Source organism: Xiphophorus couchianus, chromosome 13 (assembly GCF_001444195.1).
Source record: "Xiphophorus couchianus chromosome 13, X_couchianus-1.0, whole genome shotgun sequence".
NCBI classification, from domain to species: domain Eukaryota; kingdom Metazoa; phylum Chordata; class Actinopteri; order Cyprinodontiformes; family Poeciliidae; genus Xiphophorus; species Xiphophorus couchianus.
In genome coordinates, this window is record NC_040240.1 from 14,902,365 (window position 1) to 14,921,434 (window position 19,070).

General features: G+C 37.7%; 1 protein-coding gene and 1 long non-coding RNA gene across 10 annotated transcripts in view; one reads left to right on the plus strand and one right to left on the minus strand.

Moving 5' to 3' along the window:
* The window catches only part of ptk2aa (protein tyrosine kinase 2aa), a 69,146-nt gene that overhangs the window by 17,259 nt on the left and 32,817 nt on the right, over positions 1-19,070 (minus strand). For 4 of the 9 annotated variants that reach the window (XM_028035776.1, XM_028035782.1, XM_028035781.1 and 1 more), the window contains 11 exons: positions 18,836-18,898; positions 16,116-16,170; positions 11,392-11,532; positions 11,182-11,259; positions 10,854-10,961; positions 9,453-9,570; positions 8,748-8,778; positions 7,446-7,510; positions 4,756-4,773; positions 2,491-2,547; positions 1,616-1,636 (listed from right to left, as the gene is read on the minus strand). In XM_028035776.1, coding sequence (XP_027891577.1) covers positions 1,616-1,636; positions 2,491-2,547; positions 4,756-4,773; positions 7,446-7,510; positions 8,748-8,778; positions 9,453-9,570; positions 10,854-10,961; positions 11,182-11,259; positions 11,392-11,532; positions 16,116-16,170; positions 18,836-18,898 — 755 coding nt within the window. The remainder of the gene's footprint in view (positions 1-1,615; positions 1,637-2,490; positions 2,548-4,755; positions 4,774-7,445; positions 7,511-8,747; positions 8,779-9,452; positions 9,571-10,853; positions 10,962-11,181; positions 11,260-11,391; positions 11,533-16,115; positions 16,171-18,835; positions 18,899-19,070) is intronic. The other 5 variants (XM_028035784.1, XM_028035779.1, XM_028035783.1 and 2 more) reach the window with 3 other exon arrangements.
* Positions 11,415-16,089, plus strand: LOC114155742 (uncharacterized). Its single transcript, XR_003597821.1, has 3 exons — positions 11,415-11,551; positions 15,212-15,376; positions 15,817-16,089. It is a non-coding gene; the product is annotated as an uncharacterized LOC114155742 (long non-coding RNA).

Below are 19,070 nucleotides of genomic sequence, written 5' to 3' on the forward strand. Positions count from 1 at the left end.
CACTTCTGAAGTCTGAAGAGACTTGATGTACTCAAATTGTGATTCTGAAGCAGGACCTGAGCTGTTTTTCATGGAGTGGCTCTTATTGAGAAATCTAGCGATTAAATTCGGTCAGATCGCCTCCAAAAACACAAGAAACAAACTCAGTTTAAAACGTCACCTGGTCAGTTCGCTCCTTCCCCAATCAATACCACCATGTTACCCAAAAAGCCCACTTTGTACCCACATACCAACCAGTTCATACCCACGGACTGGAACTTAGAGTGTCTGTACATTTTGATATATTACGGGAATACACTGTACTTTTCAGGAGTCAAACTCAATGCAATAACTGACCGAATCTATTTTAAACATCAGTGAAATGTTTCAAATGAAATTACAGGAAACACAGATGTTTGTTTTTTTTGCAACGAGCCATGTCTGCAATTCGTACTGAGTGAGAGAGCAAGACTCCAAGCAGGTAACAGGAAGGCTGGGCAAAGAACAGAATCCTGATGCATTTAGCATCATAGCAGTTTTAGAAAATCTCAGAGTTAAGGGAAGAATCTATTTTCTCTAGTAAATGCATATGTGACAGGTTTTTTCTAACACTAACCAAACCAACTATTAACATAAGATAATAAAGCCAATTAATTGGCAAACAAGATTCCCGCAGTTATTTCGCTACAAATTTTCAGATTTTTGCTGACTCAATTTTTTATATTGGTTTCTGCGTTTTTTTAAAAACTTAGACATTTTGAGTACAATGTATTATCTCTAAATCAGCTTGAATCGTAGTCAGAAGGGTTCACAAATGATTAAACATACTATTTTTTGACGCTTAGATCTTATATCCGCTTCATTTAAAAATCTACAGCTCTTTGACTGGCAAAAAGAAAAGGAAAGGGATACCCTAGACTAGACCTTAAAGCGTGAAGATGAATTTTGGCATCTTTATTAAATCCCTTAAAATACAATTTTTAATGCTTTCTTTGGCCGTTTGGAGCCAGTTAAAGAACCACAGTCCAGTTTAACTTGACATTTATAGTTTGGAAAAGATATCAGCTAAAGATTGGTATTAGCCCATCAAAATTTGACAAAAACCAGAGAAGAGACCAGTCTGTTGAGGAGCATAAAATATGACAGATTAAGGCCACTGACCAAACCAAGGTAGTTTTTAGCAACCTCCTACTGGTGGATGTTATTATAATCAGACAACCTAATTTCCAGTCTATTGAAAAATGTTTTTAAAGCAGGTACAAAATGTACCCAAAGTGGGTCTGAACGGACACATGGCTGGTGCACATCCCATACCTGATAACTTCAGGTAGGAAACATGCAAAACCCAAACTGGCGAAGGGCCGAAATGACCAGAACCCGCATAAAACATATAAAATACTATTTTCCAGGCTCCAACTGTGGAAAAAGAAATATTGAGAGTGATTCCCAGACAAATGCACTATTGCAGCATCAATAAATTTTAGTGGCTTCAGTACACGATATGAAAATCTGAAAAAGCAGCACACGTTTAACACCCATTTGGTTTAAATGTATGATGAAGCTAATAGGGCCTGGAAAAAGAAAACACTACAAACACATTTCATTGGGATATTATGAGAGAGGCGGGTAGTTTTACCTTCAACTACTCCATAGCTCACTGTGTTGGCGGTGGGGAAAAAAAAGAGGAAGAAAGGCAGATGAAGAGACAGGGGGGAGAGCCAGACTGCTACATAAAGGTTAAAAAAAGCTCAGAAAACACACACACTTCTTATATCCGACATTTGGTCAATGAACATACAAAATACAGCTGCAGACTGGTTAAAAAAGCTGGACAGCTTTACACATATTGTAACTTTAGCCATTTTAGCCGACGGTTTGACATGAGAACGTATACAATCTCAGGAACGGAGTTGGAAAATATGCTACATGTCTAGAGAAATGCTGATTAGAGGAAGTAACTGAAAAAGAAACTAAAGAAGAAGAAAAAAAACAAAACAAAGGAAGATAAATATAGCAAGACAGAAGAACGCAGTCTAGTTTTAAAGATACCCATGCAATTAAATACATAAGTACTTGTACTGGCCAAGACGTCCACTTTAAAAGATATTTGAGCCTAGAGCTCCAGCAGCAGTTACAAACAGAAGTACAGCCAAGCACACCAACGTATTGAGGGTTTTTATGGACATCTGAATGGATCTGTCACATGTCTCCAGGAACCACATCTGTAGTCTATGATTTGTAACCTCCAACTAATGTCTTTGCTGTTAATAGAAATCGGAAAAACCAGCCTAAATTCTACAGCGGCGCTCTGACCGAATGTGGTTTATAGCAACTTATTATGTAGTTGTGAGCGTGCTTCATGGAAACGACTCACACAGCATTCTGATTATTAGGCTGCAAAACGAAATGCAAGGATTTGACAGATGCGCAAATGTAGCATTAGTTTGAAGACGAAACATTTCTTCAGCTGACAGACATCAAGCAAAGAAGATGGAAAAAGAAAAAACTTACTTGAGGGCATGGTGTACGTATCCTCTTCATCAACTATCTCTGCATAGTCGTCTGTCTCTGCAAGGTTAGAAATAGAAGAATATAAGAATACTACAACTGGCACACATTACGACTCACAAAACCAAAGAAAGCATAAAAGTGAAGCAAGTCCGGCTTAAAGTAACACCCTCGTTTCTCCTCTCCGTCCCTAACGCCCTCCCTTTCTCTCTCACACACACAAACGCTTGGCAGATCGCGTCAGCTGAGCATGTGTTGTGAATATCTGTCTGTTTGAGAGCAGCTGGATAGCAGGGAGTTACTGAGGTGGAGCAGGAGGAGGAGGAGTAGAGCGAAAGCAGGAAAAAAAAGAAAGAAATGAGGAAGAAACTGGAGCGAGAGCTAAAACAGTTGGGGGAAAAAATGAAGTAGGATGAAATCAGTGACAAGTGAGGCAGATAAGACAAGATAGAAAGAGGAAGGCAGAGGATAAGAGCAGAGCCAGTAGAGAAAAGGGAGGCAAAAGATGGGCCAAGTCAGTCTAACCAGATGGTGGTGTTTAAAATAAAATCAGCGTGCAGACTCAGCTGTTGGAAACTAGAGTCGAACATCTGCTGTCCTGAACGTTGTCACAGTTCTGCTTGGGATTTATCAGGCTCGGTGGGAGTCGGACTAATTTATGTGAAATAAGCTCGCTGTGGCTGATTTCTGTCTGGAGGAATCTCAGAAGAGGAAAATGTGAAATAACAACTAGTGGTCTGTTAAATGAGGCAGGCCAGGCAGAACAAGCAACACAATGAGGAATGGCTCATTTAGATGCAACACAAACTTCAGTAGGCATGTTTCTAAGCCACAGCTGCTGCACGTTAGATCAGGGCTTTATATTAATGATTAATTTACTTTTGACATATTTAGAGGAACTCCTGGTAAAACAAAAAGGGTAAAAAGCCTTTGGTGCCTCTGATGAATAGGTTGGAGTTTATGCTGCTACTGCAACAAGGGCTTATGGACTCACCTGAGCGACACAGCGGTTTCTATTTTAAACCGCTGTTGTTGCTGCAGTTTAAATCTGACCCTTAATCAGCAATTAGTAACAAAAAAAAGAGTCTAAAGATGAAGTGAATTACAAAAACGATTCAACATACAAATTCTAGCCTCATAAGTTTGTGTAGCTATGTTCCAGTGGCATGGACCACTACATTTCTTTCACCGTTTGTTAGGACATAATTGATGAGTATAAACAAAGCATAAGAAAGTACAACTAGATAAATTATTTATGTCAAATAGACACGTAAGCAAATTGATATTTGTCTATTACCTCCATCTGCTCATTCAAAATCCGCCTCAGTTTTCTTGCTGTCTTTCTAAGATGTCTGAAAGTCGAGTTGGTGAGCAGGTGTGATGTGGAGGAGGAGCTTATTTATCTAAGCTCACTATAGACAATATAAACTGATGAAAGTTAAATTAAAGCAACTAGCTTGTAAAAAGATATATAAACAATATTTAACCATGTTTTAGCAATGCTTTTTATTTATCTCAGTTTTTCCAAACTTTTTTCTTTCTAATCTATTGTCAAGCCAAAGATTGGTACTTTATTGCATGGTTTTCAACCTGAACTATACACGCTGACTGCTGTTTAGTCAGTTACTCAGTTGGAGATGCATTCTAAGTAGAGATGAACATTTCTCTTCAGTCCGTTTCAGCTTGGAGGAGAGAAAATTAACATGTTTCTCATTCTAAGTGTGTATGATTTAGCCAGCTCCTTATAGCCAGGAATCCACCAACGTTAGAATCCAGCAAACCTCTCCCTCCTCTGGTCCTTATGTATGCGCAAGTGTAAATGTTCAAGACTGCAAATTTTGCTTTCTGTGTGGCTGTTTGAATGTCTGTTTCTTGAGAGAAAGGGAAACCGTAAGAGAGCAATTGTGGGTTTCTTTGGTTTAAAGCAGACATGTTTATACTCTGTAGTATTGCATTTTCAAAAAGAAAAAAAAATCAGATATTAGAACTGATTATGCTACACAACAAGAAAATTTGATTATGCAGTAGGTGATAACTTAACTTTGAATTCTATTGTCTTTTTTGTCCTTACTTTGCTTAAACCACAGTAAATTTACATAAAAGCACACACAGCTTTTGTTAAAGATGTAGGAATGTAAGCATCACGTCAAGCCGCACACCAAAATACACAAGCTACCCTTTCCCTGGAGGGTGCAGCCAGTGTGCAGCCGGGGCAGGATGAGAAAGAAAGAACAGCACAGAGATTGATAAACAACAGTGTAACTTTACCGTCCCCGCTAAGGTCTTCTGCGAGGTCCAGGAGAGCATGCAGGAAATGGGACAGAAGAGGAGAGGTGGCAGCAGGACGGAAGACAGAGAAGCCGAGAGAAGAGAAGACAAGACAAAAAAAACAGAGAGGTTAGAGCATGACAAGTCAAAGACTGTACAAGCAGCTAGTTAGAACTGTTTTCTGGAAAATGAGAGCAGACTTTCAGTAATGCACTGCGGTTAGTAAGAAACACTCTCTAAAGCAGGGCAAAGGTCAGGGGAAAGCAGGACAAATCAGATTCCATTCAATGCAATATAAATATGTGGACACGGACAGTGTGTATCTTTCAGTTTTAGCTAATTATTATTCATTAGAAATATACAGTCACAATGGGTTTTCAGTAGAGTCTCTGCTTTAGCTAAGCACATTTCTCCTTCTTCTGCACTGATAACAGTTTATAGGTCAAGTCTTGACTGCAGTGACCCACTGTTACTTTCTCAGGGCTTTGAGTTTCTCACAAATTGTTTTTGTTCACTTGCTTTTTTAGGTTTTGGCCACACTTTCTTGATGGGTGTCAAGAAGCACGGCGTCACTGAAAGAAACCTTTATAGGAAGTTTTCCATCAGTGCTGTGTGTAATTTCTCCAAAATCCATGCAGGGCACGCAGTAAACATGTGGCAGAACATTTAACAACATTTAACTTTACGGCCTAAACTCAAGATGGTACACAGAGCGTAAATCTGACACTAAACCTAAACACACCATGCCCACACTGAGACTTGATGTTGGCAGCATGATGGTGTTGGGATGCTTATCCTTAGCAGGGATCAGAACAGATAAAATGAGCAAAATACAGGAAGAAAACTGGGTTTAGATGCATTTCTGTGTTAAAATGGCCCAGTGAAAGTCCAGATCTTTATAGAATTAAGAAGCTGTGCCAAGACTTGAAAAATTCTGATTTCTTCTATCCTAATCTGACTAACCTTGAACAAATTTTTCCAAGGCAATAAGTCTCCAGAAAATAGGTTTCTATAAGAGAAATACCACAAAAGATCCATCTGGAGCCGTGAAAGGTGTTTCTAACCACATAATAAAATACACTGACGCTCGTAGTTGTAAAGTAGCAAAGAAGGAAAAAATTCAATGGGCATAAACACAAACATTTGCAGAGAAAGTAAAAAACTTTAACCTCCAAAAATAGGTTAATCTTCCTGTATAAACCGTTCTGAAAAAGGTTTGACAGCTGCTGGTCAGATTCACCCTGAGCTGTCCTGGTGGCAGCTGCCAAAGCTACTGAGTCACATGCCGTCCCATTCACGGTGTCATCCAACCAGCTCATGAATACAACAGATGGGGACAATTATGCTTTAATCACAGCGTCTTAAAACAAAACATTTTCACAAGTATTTACTGGTAATGCCTTGACAATAAACACATGATGCAATAAAACAAAGATTGTATTAATAAAAAATGAAAGCTGAATTACTGAACTCCAACGCAAAAATCAGATCAGATGCACAGAGAAAACAGCTGGTGACCAAAATCTGATAATATTCTTTTCAATGGACACTGGGCCTTAGTGGGCCAGAAACACAAAAATCCTGTGTTTCTGCATTACTGGCAGCAACATGCCAGTAACATATTACTGGCATGTTCCTGCATGCCAGTAACATATTAGATATGTTGGATAAACTTCCACTGCCTTCACTCACACTTGATGTATATTTTGGTACTGAGATGCTAAAGCTCACAGAATACGACCCTTAATTATGATCAAAAAGTCATCGCAACATTCATGAAACTACATGTTTTGCTGATATTGTGTGAATCCAGTAAAAAAGTTATTTAAAAGGAAAAATAATTTTTACAGTTTTTAATCCATGTCTTCAGGTTTTTCAGGCATCAATCCACATAAATTATTGTGAGTCAAAGAACTATCATTAATGTGATTTTTTATGTTGTGTTAAGTTTTCTTGTCAGTAATGCAACGGCTTTATGCAATAACGTAAACTGTTACACTGATTAAATTCTGCAACAGAGCAAGCAGGCAAAACTAACACTGCTTTTTACTGAAGAGCTTGTAAAAGTTGGCCAATTGGGATGCAGTGGCTCAAACAGTTAAAGGCAAACCATTTCAACATTACATCAGAAAGAGACAAAATGTTCAAGGTTTTCCTGCCAAAAAACATTTCAACTGCCGTCTCTTTCTGGAGCAGTAAGGGGCTATAAAATAGGCAAAGAAGCCTTAGACTTTACGTATTTTCCAGAAGTAATGAGGGATTCTTTCTTTATAGGCTCTTAGTGCCTATTTTGTTTCTTCTGAAAGAACCATGATGGTCAGAAATTTCACTCCGCCACATCACAATTTTATGCACATGCTTTTCTACTCTAATAAGAGCCAGCGATACCATTGGGCGGCGAGTCTGAACAGAAGACAAAGGGGAGGAGGAAACGCCGAGCCTTGGTTGGCTTGGGGGACGTCGATGTCGCTAGATCTTTAGCCAATCAGGTGAGGGAAGAGGACGATGGAGTGAGAGGAAAAAACAAGAGTGAATGGATCTGACGAAAACAAGTAAGGACAGAAACAAAAGGCAGCAGGACAAGAGAGGGCAGGAAAACAGAGAGGGTGAGGAAGTGTGGAAAAAGCAGATGTTGGAGGAAATGGAAAGAAGATATCTCAAATCAGCTTGTGCATGGCTTTGCATCTTACCAGAAACAGAGATCGCTCTCACTCCGCTCCGGACTGCCTCTAACTTTTTCTCATTGTTGGAAACTCTGAATTCAAACAGAAAAAACAGGAAAAAAAAAACAATTCAGTCAACATGTAAATAACTAAAAATGTTCCTAGTCCAAGAATAACTGCGAAAAATCCCAAGTGATTCTAAAGTGAGCTTATGTAAACAGATTAAACAGCCACAACATGTTCACGTTCCCTCATGTAGCTCGCTGAAAGCAGAAAAAGGAAATCATGACTGTATCTCGCTGTAGACTAATCCTTACGGTTTCTCTTCCGTGGTCTGCTGTTCTGTGTCAGCTGAGCTCCACTAAGGTCATAACGTCACTAATTGAAGAGAGAATGAGAAAGGATATGTAGCGAGCAAAGTGAAAGAAAGGAGGAGACTAAGAGTGTTTAAATACCCAAAGTGGAAAATATTTGGCTTCCTTCTTTATCTCCTTATTTGACCAAGGAAACAGAGTGAGGAGGATAGGTTTAGGTTGAAAAGTAAGCAAAACTGTTCATGTTTGAACTTCAGCAAGAAACAGAGAAATGTGCGGCAATGCTGCAAATAACAACCTGATCTCCAGAGAGTTGGATCTTTGATTGAAATCTAGATAAACACAAACTTCAAATACTGGAAAAAATTTTTTTTATTATTGTAAGTGAGAGTGAATGAGTTATTAAGCAACAAACATCGCCACAGAAAATAGAGAGAGAGGTTGAGTGTTTCTGAAATAAAGATGCATGCAGGCTTAAAACAGGAATATACTTAGTGCAGGGAATTGTTGTTTAATGTAATTTTTTTCTATTCAGACAAATCAGTATTTACCATGATTTTTTCTTTTAACTAGAACATTTTGTTTTACTTGGCATTATCTTCGTTTAGCCACTGGTGGAAAAGAAATGTATAATAGATTTGGCTGTTTCTAGAAATTAAGAACGCCTGTCTTCTGGGGAAACACCCTCAGACAAACAGATTATCAAACAGATTAAGCTTTAAATGCCCAAACATGTACAAAGATTTTCTGGTCCAATGTTTTTAAAGAAAACAACAATGAAACAGATTTTGATGTTGATAGTAGCTCATCTTCCAAGACAATTTATATTATCAAATGACTAATTACCAATGTTTCTGTAGAAAAATGAGCAAGCACTTCATGTCAGTTGTACTGATTTAAAACTATATGTTCAATCAGCATGGTAAACCCACAAGAATGTTGCTCTTATTACCAATGTGAGGTCTTAAAGCTTTGAGAGGAGCCACATGTGAACATGACGGATTCAGGGACTTACTTTGGGATGGAAGGCAGAGCTCTCTCTCCCTCTAGAGGATAAAAGCAGACACTGCGGTCAAAATAAACTCAGGGGACACAAATCAAATTTGTTATATTTAGCTGTACAAGTCAAAACACTCAAAAAATATATAATTGGATTATGTGAAAAATGTCTGAGTAATCTAATGTTTTACAATGAAAGAAAATCATCTGAAAAGCCACGACAATAATATCAAGGATTTACAATAACAAATTCTCAATGTGCTTTGGTAGTTTAAATGTAAAAAAAATTATTAATCATCTCCACAATATAACTGACCTTAGCATCAGGAAAGGAGTTATTTACATTTTATGTAGAAATGTTACTGTTATAATACTTATTAATAAAAATAGGACATTTATATTACTAAAATATTTAAAGTTAATTATTGCTGATACACAGGATGAGATTAAAATCTCATATTAGATTTTTTTTGGTATATATTCTGATCAATAAAAACTCCAAAATAAGTTTTAAATTCATATTTGTGAATGAAAAGAATGTAGAGCAGCTTGAAAAGTAGCCAAAAACTTTAATACAGGAAAATTAATACATTTCCTTTGATTTCCATGTGAAAAATTATTTTAAAAAACTACCCAATGTTACAGGAGGTCTGAAAGGTGTGTATCTAGTGCCGATTTGCTCCTTGTAGATTAATATTTCTAAGTGATCCTTTGCACCCACCTTTCTGTACTCTGACGATGAACGACTGCGTTTCCATGGAGACGAGCCGACAGTAACCATCAATCAAATCAGCCAAGTTTTCCGCCGTGGTGAGCGACGCTGTTGTAACTGTGAGAGGCTGTACGAGTAAACACACACACACAGAGATGATCTCACACAAAGATACACACACACGCGCACGATCAATTAATAGACAGAAAGGTTAACCCATGTGGTTTCCAGCTGCCTCCGACACCAGGGAAAACTATTCCCCGACAAACAGCACCGACAATGTGTTTGTAAATCCAGTGCTTCCAACGCCAATAAACCAATACTGACCCAAGTTAATCAAAGCATTGCTTACATGTTAGACATGGAGCGACATGCTTTTTCTGTTTCCACTGTATTTAACCTCGAGACATCAAAATTGTAGCGTCAACCACGAGAAGGAAAAGGCAAATGATGTACAACTCCAGCCACATGTGTGAAAATCCTCAGTAATACAATATTTTTCTTACTGAAGAACAAAACCTTCAGTTTGGGTATTTTAATCCAGCAAGGACAACAATCTGTGGCAAAGTTTATTTTTTAAATCATTGAGGAAAAATCACAGTCCCCCCTTTGGTCAACAGGACAGAATTTTAAAATTGGGAATTTAAGTTCTGTAGAAATTCTACTGAAATTCTATGGAATTTAAGTTCTACAGAACTCTTGTGAGACCATGATGCCATGCACTAAACCAAGGTTTTGTGTACAGGCCCACACTAATACAGATCCTCCATTGTACTTAACAGCTGGTGTGATTTGTTGATGTAGAGAAACCCAATCTTTTTATCCCAACAAGTAAAGTCCCACCAGAGATTAACAAACTCCATGTTTACATTTGTGATGGTAGGAAACAAAAGTTTTTTTTCCCTGGGCTGCCTCCAAAACAACTGACTGCAATGTAGATTCCCTCAACAGACTGTATCCTCATTCACTTTACAACTAAAGTAATTAGAGATTATTATAGGTACTAATAAATCTGCCAGAGGATTTGTTTCCAACTAAATAAAGAGAGAATTTTTATAAAAGTTTCAGAGTGAGATTGGGCATCTGCAATAAAAATACATTTATTTTAATGCTTCTTAAACTTCTTATAATAATGATCGCAGTCAGTGTACATTAAAGTATTAATTTTTTTAAACAGTTTGTTGTAAAAACCTAAATAGCAGTCGTTAATTAAATCTTTGTGGATTTTACACGACAAATTAACTTCAATATATATATATATATTGATATAAATATATATAAAAGAAGAGAAAAAAAGTCTGATATTTGCATATCAGGATTGGTGGAGAACAATATTTACACCCAGGGTAGATGACCTGAGTTACGTCCAGAAGGTCAAAATGTGTCAGACAGACACACAGACAGCAGTACCTCAGCAGCTCCGGCTACATTCAGCTGTAGCATGCCTTTCCTGTCTTTCTCCTCCATAGCTGAGTACTGGATGGACTGGACCTGGTTAAAGTTTGCTAAATGTGTTGGCTGGAGACAGAGAAGCACAAGAAAGAATAAAATGGTTCAGCAATATGTTACAATAATTGCGATTGATCGATTTTGCTGAAATCCACAATACCAAAAGCACCTCAGTTTCTTTTTCATATTTTGTGACATTACAACCGCAAACTCAAGTGACGGAACACAATAAGAGAGTGTATAATTATGAAATAGAGTCTTTTTTGGTAAGTGTGCATCTGATAGTTACCGTTGATCCCTTATCAGTGAGGTAACTGATGCCTTCTTCAGGCCCGATGGCTAACTCTACCTGAATCACCCAGCTGGACTGTAAGAGACGAGAGGGAAAAAAGACTAAATGCAGGACCGGATGCCACCAACAGGGGTCAATCTAGTGCTTCTGCAGCACACAGAGGGACACCAATTCTTGCTTCTGAGGAATAACTTGGTAGACACCTACCCCCAGGGCACATTTAAAGAACTCTTTGTCGTAGCGGTAAATCGGTGCGAGTATCTCCAGGAACTTGAGGATGCACTGCTCGTCGTTGAGATTGGCCACCTGCTTGAATGTTTGCTGGATTAGCTTCCGGAGGGTTTTAGCCTGGAGAGAAGCAGGAACAGTGAGTACATTTTATTTATTTTTTTAAAACTCTTATGTAGTTGGTGGATCAAAAAATAGATGAATTAAAAAAAAACTGTGCCTGACAGGAAGATGCAGAGGCGGCTGTATTTTTATCTCCCTGCATGAATGTACAGCGACAGACATTGATTGACTAATAGTCCACTCTGTTTCCAATTAAACTGACCTCTGCACTTCATTCTCAGCTCGGATCAATAGCTAAACAAAGGCACTCTGACAATATTAGTTACAAAACTAAACATCAATGACTTGGCCTATTCAGGGACTCTCTAAATTACTTCACACATAATAAACTAATCTTTCTAGAGTAGATGGTAGAGCTGATCTAAAAAGGTTTTTTTTAAGTGTGCTCTACGTCACTGAAGAGCAGACAGATGGCTGTAAATCTATCTAGGAACAATAATACACGATTTACAAAACCTTACCTACTTATGATGAGAGTAAAAATAAAGACGATCAAAACACTTACACACAGTCATTCTTCACATGCATCCAAACGTAGATAAAAAAAATTGTAGCTTGCATGTAAAATTTGAACGTATGCATTTGAAAAAACAAAACTGAACAGAAATGTGCAACAGATTTTTTATTTTTATTTGTAAAAATTTTGGTAAAAACTGCAAATTATTCTCGCCTCATAATCATGAGCTATTTTGGGTTGGACTAATGTACTAAAACGTGCTGGTTTATGGTTGTAGCATCACAAAATTGCAGACAAGTCCATCGAAACATTTTCAAGGCACTGCAGTAAAAATGTATTATTCAATTGTAAATACTGTACAGTTCTGAGCATTACAGAGCGCTGCTGCCAGCTGTCCAGTTGCTAAGCTCAAGGGAATCAACAAATCAACACAATACACACTCATACACACACTTTTCTCAACAATATCCCAGTGTTCACACATCAACAATGACAGATTGAAAATACACTCAGGATTGCATATTTTAAGTGCTGTTCATGCTCCAGAAATGATTGCTGTTTTAATTCCTAGAATTCCACCACAAACACACAAACATGTCCACTGGAAGCACTGCAGCTGGCTATATTCAGCTGGTTAACATCACCATGCTAACCGTGGCTACACCAGCAAGCTCTCCAACTATCACTCAGTGCTGATTACCAACATTAAAATCCATCATGTGCATTTAGCATGGTTCCTACAATGTTTTCTATTTCCAAATAAAACACTTTTCTAGAGTAAACGTACTAGATTTCTGTCAGTTTTTATAATATTTTTTAATATTTATGTGAAGAAAACATTTAGCAAGCTGGGTTTTCGTTTCTACATGTTATAGAAACTGTACTTATTTCCTGCTTCTTTCTTCCCATCTCTACTACGTTAGAATAGGTAAGTTTCAGCATCTTCAGCAGTTTGCACACTTTCAGATTAGTCAAATCTGGGTTAACCTGGACAAATACAGATTCTTTAAATGGCAGATTTTAGCCCTTAATACCTTAAATTTTGTTTGCATAAATTGATCAAAAAAAAGAAAATGGAAATGTCAATGTTTTTTTTAATTTATCCCTCTAATTTTTAAGAGATTATCTAGGCTAAATATAGCAGAAACTGATATTTTTAAAATTATTTCAGTTCCCAATTTGAGTTTTTATCCAACAAATTTGACCATTTGAGTTACTGACAATCAGTCAAAGATAGATGAGAGGCTTTATTTTTCAGAAATTTAGATTTTTATCTTTTGATCATGAAAAAGTAATAAAGTGAAAGCTCTAATATTTTTGAGTTACATGTTACATGTTTCTTTTTTTCATAATGATCCACATACGGAAAACGAAGAAGTCAAATTCCAGAATTAAACTTGCCGGTGATCCCGAACTTCCAGGTTTCGTAGAAATTCTGAGATAAAGTTATAGCTGCAGTAATAAAGGGTGCGCTAACAATCACTTATTTTTTGTTTTTACATTTTCCAATTTGTATGTTTTTATAAGGAAACACAGACTTTTGAATAAAAATATTCAATCATATAGTGAATATGCACAAACTTAAAGCAAAAAATTCTCCGGATTTACTGTGATCAATTAGGTAATTCAATAGTTTTTAAACATTCTAGAAACATCTGTCATTTATTCACAAATATTTTCTGCAAAAACAAACAGCTGTTGTTAGATGTGTAGCTACAGAAATGTTCCCATTTGAAAAAGCTGCAAATGTCAACACAGTCTCTCTTTCCTTGTGGAAAAACTGATTCAGAAAGTTGCAGTGGGTTGTCAGCATATTCTAAATCCTCGCCACCTTATATCATCAAACTGCCCATCTCTTAGTTTACTTTAAAACATTACACAATAAGGCCGGTGTTTTATTATTAAGGCTCTATGACAATAAACGAACAATCTAATGAAGCCACTTTAACACCATGAGACGATATTTCAATATGCTATTCATCCGACGAAAGCGACAAGCTTATCAAATCAAGCTGCGGCTGCTTCAAACTTTGATCTCGAGAGGCCATTTTCACTAAACCTGCTGTCGATACCAATGAACAGACTCTGCTCTTTATAACAGCTAACATAAGTTACTGTTTACTACCGCAGCCATCTGCTCCGGGCTGAATGTGTGTGTTTGTGCGTGTGTGTGAGCAGAGTCTATTGAGGGAGAATAATCTCATTAAATGACCACGGTTCCCTTTCGGCAGAGTGAACGACAGAAACGTAAATGGCAGCTGCGCTCCCTCCCTGTTCTGACCCCCACACACATTCACGCATGTGAACATGTGTGAATTTTAAAAAGCAGCACAAATGTCACTTTAGTCTAAGTCTCCCAGAATCGGTTCATCTGCCTTACACTGATAATATGATCAAAAGTATTAGAAGCAACGATTAACAGGTCATTCGGTTTGTTGATTATATTGGATGCATACAAGATTTATTCATACATGTTGAATAATGCCATATTCATCAATTTACAAATTGATAAATTGACGCAACTTTATGATTTAAAGAAACAGACTTAATGGGAGGAATTGGAGGCCATTTTTAGAAAACAAGAAGACAAAGAAGTTAAAGAAGGAAGGCAGGTGATGAGAGGAGAGTCAGCCCTGCTGGACTGGCAGAAGAGGGAGAGAACAGGGGAGAAGCTGCACACAGCATCTCCCCCTTCCTCCTCATTGTTGGGATGAATGAGTGGGTTTAACCATGACCCATAGGTCACACACACACAACGTGCATACATACATGAGCGTGTACCATCACAGACTCCGTCTCCCTCTGCAGAGCATCTGTCTGCCCGCCTGCTGACATCAGGACCTTTTCGGGTCACTGAGACTTTAATACCGAGAGACACGCAGACGCACAAAGATCTCCCCATAAACACGTGCCGTAAATTTATCACTGACACCTTTCATCGTGCAAAAACACACACACATACACACACACACACATCTTCTATTCCATGATAACATCAGTTCACGCTCCTGAGTAATATACCATTTTGAAATATATTTCAATGAAAACTCTTTAATTGGTTACTGAATTTATTACTAAGTGAACATGACCACCGCCTACTTCAAAAGTAAAGAAACAAAAACACTTTTATCTCCTGTCCAAATTTCCATGCATTTAACGCTTGAAAGAAATTTTAATTTTAGTGATTTTTTTTTTATTTCTATATTTTTTTCCTTACAGGAGCAGCCAAGGTTTGACAACACATCAAATACCACATGTTACGATCTGGAAACTTTCTTTATTTAAGAGGGATCCTGTAGAAGCAGCGTCATGCGGTAGAAACTGACCTACTCTAATCGAACCGATGGAGAATTGTGACACCAGCTGCTGGGAGTCAAGAGTGAAGTAATTATGGTGCTTTTTAACTGCAGGAACTACCACAGTAGTTTTGTTGGGGTCATTAATAAGTCCCCTCTGTTTCAACTGATCATACTGGGGTAAAGGCAGATTATCCAGGTAGATATTTACCCCAGAAAACAGCCCTGGTAGTGAAGGGGCATTGCTGGTGCTACCCCGAACGTCCAGGGAGAAGCTTTGTGCCGGACAAGTTGTAAAACACTTTATTGTTTCAATTTGATCATCATTATCTTTCAGCTATCCAAGTTCAAACCTTCACTGTTATATTTTAAATTATGCATTCCTGCTGCAGGGACAAAGGGCGTAAATACTTGAGTTAAAGTCATATATTAGGGCTTTAAAAATATCTTTCATCCTGAACATTTTGTAATGCCGAGATAGATGCTTTGTTGATCTAATTTTACTGTTTTCTGCCTCTTTTGCTGAAGACAAGAGGGTGCTGTTGTTTCCCTGGCTGACTGAAGATGCAGGACAAATGAGTTTGGATATTGTGTTTGCAGGTATTCCTGTTATATGACTAAAAAATAATAGATTAACAAGACAAACTATTTCAGTGGCTCAAGTGGTGGAAATACACACAATAAACAGCTGAGATGCAATGCAAGAGACCAAGCTTAAAGATTTGGTCTGTTTCTTTCACAAACATTGTAAAGCAATACAAGAACACCCGTCTGCTTAAGCAGCTGTAAGCATATGAACTCCAGCTCTCCTTATATGGACATCTCACCTTGACAGAGTCCAGCAGATCTTTAGGGAAAAATCGCCGCAGACCGACATCTTTCCTGAAGAAAGAAGCAGAGATCAGAGCGCTGTAATCACACGAGGAATGTTAAATGGTTCACATTTCTCTCCTTATCTGATCTCAGCTGTCTAAATTTCCCCTGCTGCGACACTTTAAGACAGAGAGAGATACGGTAAGACAGGTATTAGAGTAAAAACAGGAAGGTTTCATTCAATCTAGCCTGAAAATGGATATAAAGTCCTGAAATTTGCAGGGAAAGTGAGTGATGTAGGCCAGAGTGGAGAAAGGGGAATCTTAGTGAAAAAGAAAGATGTGCAGTGTTACAGCAGGAAGCTAACTAATGACTCATATTCCTCAGAGGAAAATATGAGTACTCCAGAAGGAGGAAAGAAAGGAGCGAAGAGGGAGCGAGGAAAAGCCAGGGGAGGTTACATCATCTTTTCTCCGACAAAGGTCACTTCCGCAATCAATATTACACAACAGCATCATTACAGTACTTTGCTAAAAATGTGTGGAAATTATATGGCCAAAAAATTCAGAGACAAACATGACATTTCAACTAAAATGGATTCTACCCCAACTTTTCACTTATATGTAGCAATGCAACAGGAAGTCATCTGGGGTCCAGAAAGAGATGATATTATGTTTGACTCGCCCTGATAAGTGACTTGAACACTGACACCTAAAAATCCAATATTACTCCAGTCGATAAATGCACCATACATAGGCAATGCCAGATTGAAGGATGAGCTAGTTTCAGTACTAGTGAGGTGTTTGAAAATAAAGACAGATCAATTATTTGAAGTTAGTTTGGACAATTTTCACTGGATGTTTTTAAACTAATCAATCATTCAGATATAAACAGCTGCACTGATCAGACTTTTATAGCCAATTTCTGTTTCTTTACAAACAACCTTCAAAATATTTATTTCAAGACAAGAGAATCTAGAAGGCTCAGTGTTCATTAATTTTTTATGTTAATAACAGAAGTGATGTCATGCCTCTGTGTGAAAGAGCAGACTGAAAAATTGAGGCTTAGCGATTAGCATATTTAGCATATTAATACGGTTTACTTTTAAAGTTATTCTTATACCTTTTGTGCGTTCTGTGACTTCAACTTTGAGTCCTCCTTTACTCAGTAAAAACTTCAACATCAAAGAGTGGTGTTGTTGTTACCTACACCTGTTAATGTACTAAGACACAATGCTTTTATTGACTGTAAAAAAAAAGCCTCTTCTTCTAGACAACACTAAAACATCTTGCAAGGTGTTACCTTTCACGACTTTTCTCATTTAAACAAGAACATATTTTGGTTTTAAAGAGATATAAATCTTGTAATAACGACAAACTTTCTCTTTTTAATGTTACACTGCTGTTGTATTTCTCTGCCAGTTAAACTCTTTCATGTGAATCAATAGTGTGTCAACAACACTACAGACAACTTCACGGAGAATGAACTTAAAGTTGATACATTAGAAATGTAATTAACGGCAGTTTGTCGCAACGGTACATTTGGTTTCCATTTCATTTGATTGTCTAGAAAATACTGCATAAATATAGTGATAGTAAAGTTTGACAGACCGAAATTTGTACTTCAGTATCGACATGGTGAATCACAATGAACTATGATCTGAAAACTTGGTACACAGTTCATGATCGAATGAAGGACGATGTAGCTCAGGTCTTTTCCTGTTACTTAAAAGTGATGACTTTCAGAAACTACTTATTTGCTGGGACAAAGTATTTCTATGAATTATCTTTTTTTTTTTTTTTTACCACAGACTGCTTATGCAGCCACGATCAGATCCAAGGACCCACATCCAAGAACCCCACTTTAAATATTACAAGGTAGTCTGGTTCTTAGTAAGTGTTAGGTATGGTTTAAAATCATTATATGTCTAATGAGAATCAAGGAGGATAGCATTTTATGTAATCAACATAGAACACCTTTTTTCAAATTAATTTAAATGTGTGGATAAACACCGACTGAAGCAAGCAGCATCATAAAAACCCTAATATAAAAAGAAGATTTCTGTCCTCAACTATTAGACAAGGACCCAGAAGTCCCTTTTGGCCAACTGTCAGCCCTTCCTCTCTTCTGTCTTGCTTGTTTAAAATATGCATGACACTACATCTTTTTCCAATCGACAGAGAGACAGACAGCAAGGGACACAGAGGCGAAACTAAAGAGGAGCAGCTTGGGAGGAAAAAACAGGCAGAAGGACGGAGAGAACACAAAGTGACAACATGATCTGGTGAAGAAACAGCGGACATTCTTCTCTGTTAATTGGAAAGCTTGTTAGGCAGAGGTTCAAAGGGAAACTTTTCAATGCAAGTGAGCAGCTCATTAGAATTTGAACGCGTCAGAGTTGGACCTAATTTAGACCTCACTTTGTTAATTCTTCAATCACAGCCACCGACCAAAGAGCCCAAAGTGGGACAAAAGGAGACCCAAACATGAATTCAAAAATCTTCTGACAGCGTTCAGGAAGTTTTCTCTTCACCATCTGACTGCAGCTGATGTAAAGATTTAACACTTCCAGATTTATGTGCCATTTTTTAAACTAATAATGACCTTCAGTTCCAACAACTGAAGGTCGTTCAGTTCAAATTTGGACAAACGTTGAGTTGCTGGGGGAACCAAAGAGACATTTCTGGGTTCTACTTCTGTTATTTTGGCACAGAGATAAAGGAGAAAGACTTACTCCAGTAGTTCATAGTTGGACTTCTTGTCCAGAGCATTTCCTCTCATCTCTTTAAAGAACCTCCTGGAAGCGAAACAAGTGGGACACCAGAATAAGAACGGTCAGATAATTGACAACACTAGTTGGCAATAAAAAAATGATTTTACTTTAAATGAACATCTTAAAACTATATTCAGTCTGAAGAGAAGACAAACACAAAGCTTATCTGATGTCCTGAAAAAGAAACGTCTGCTGC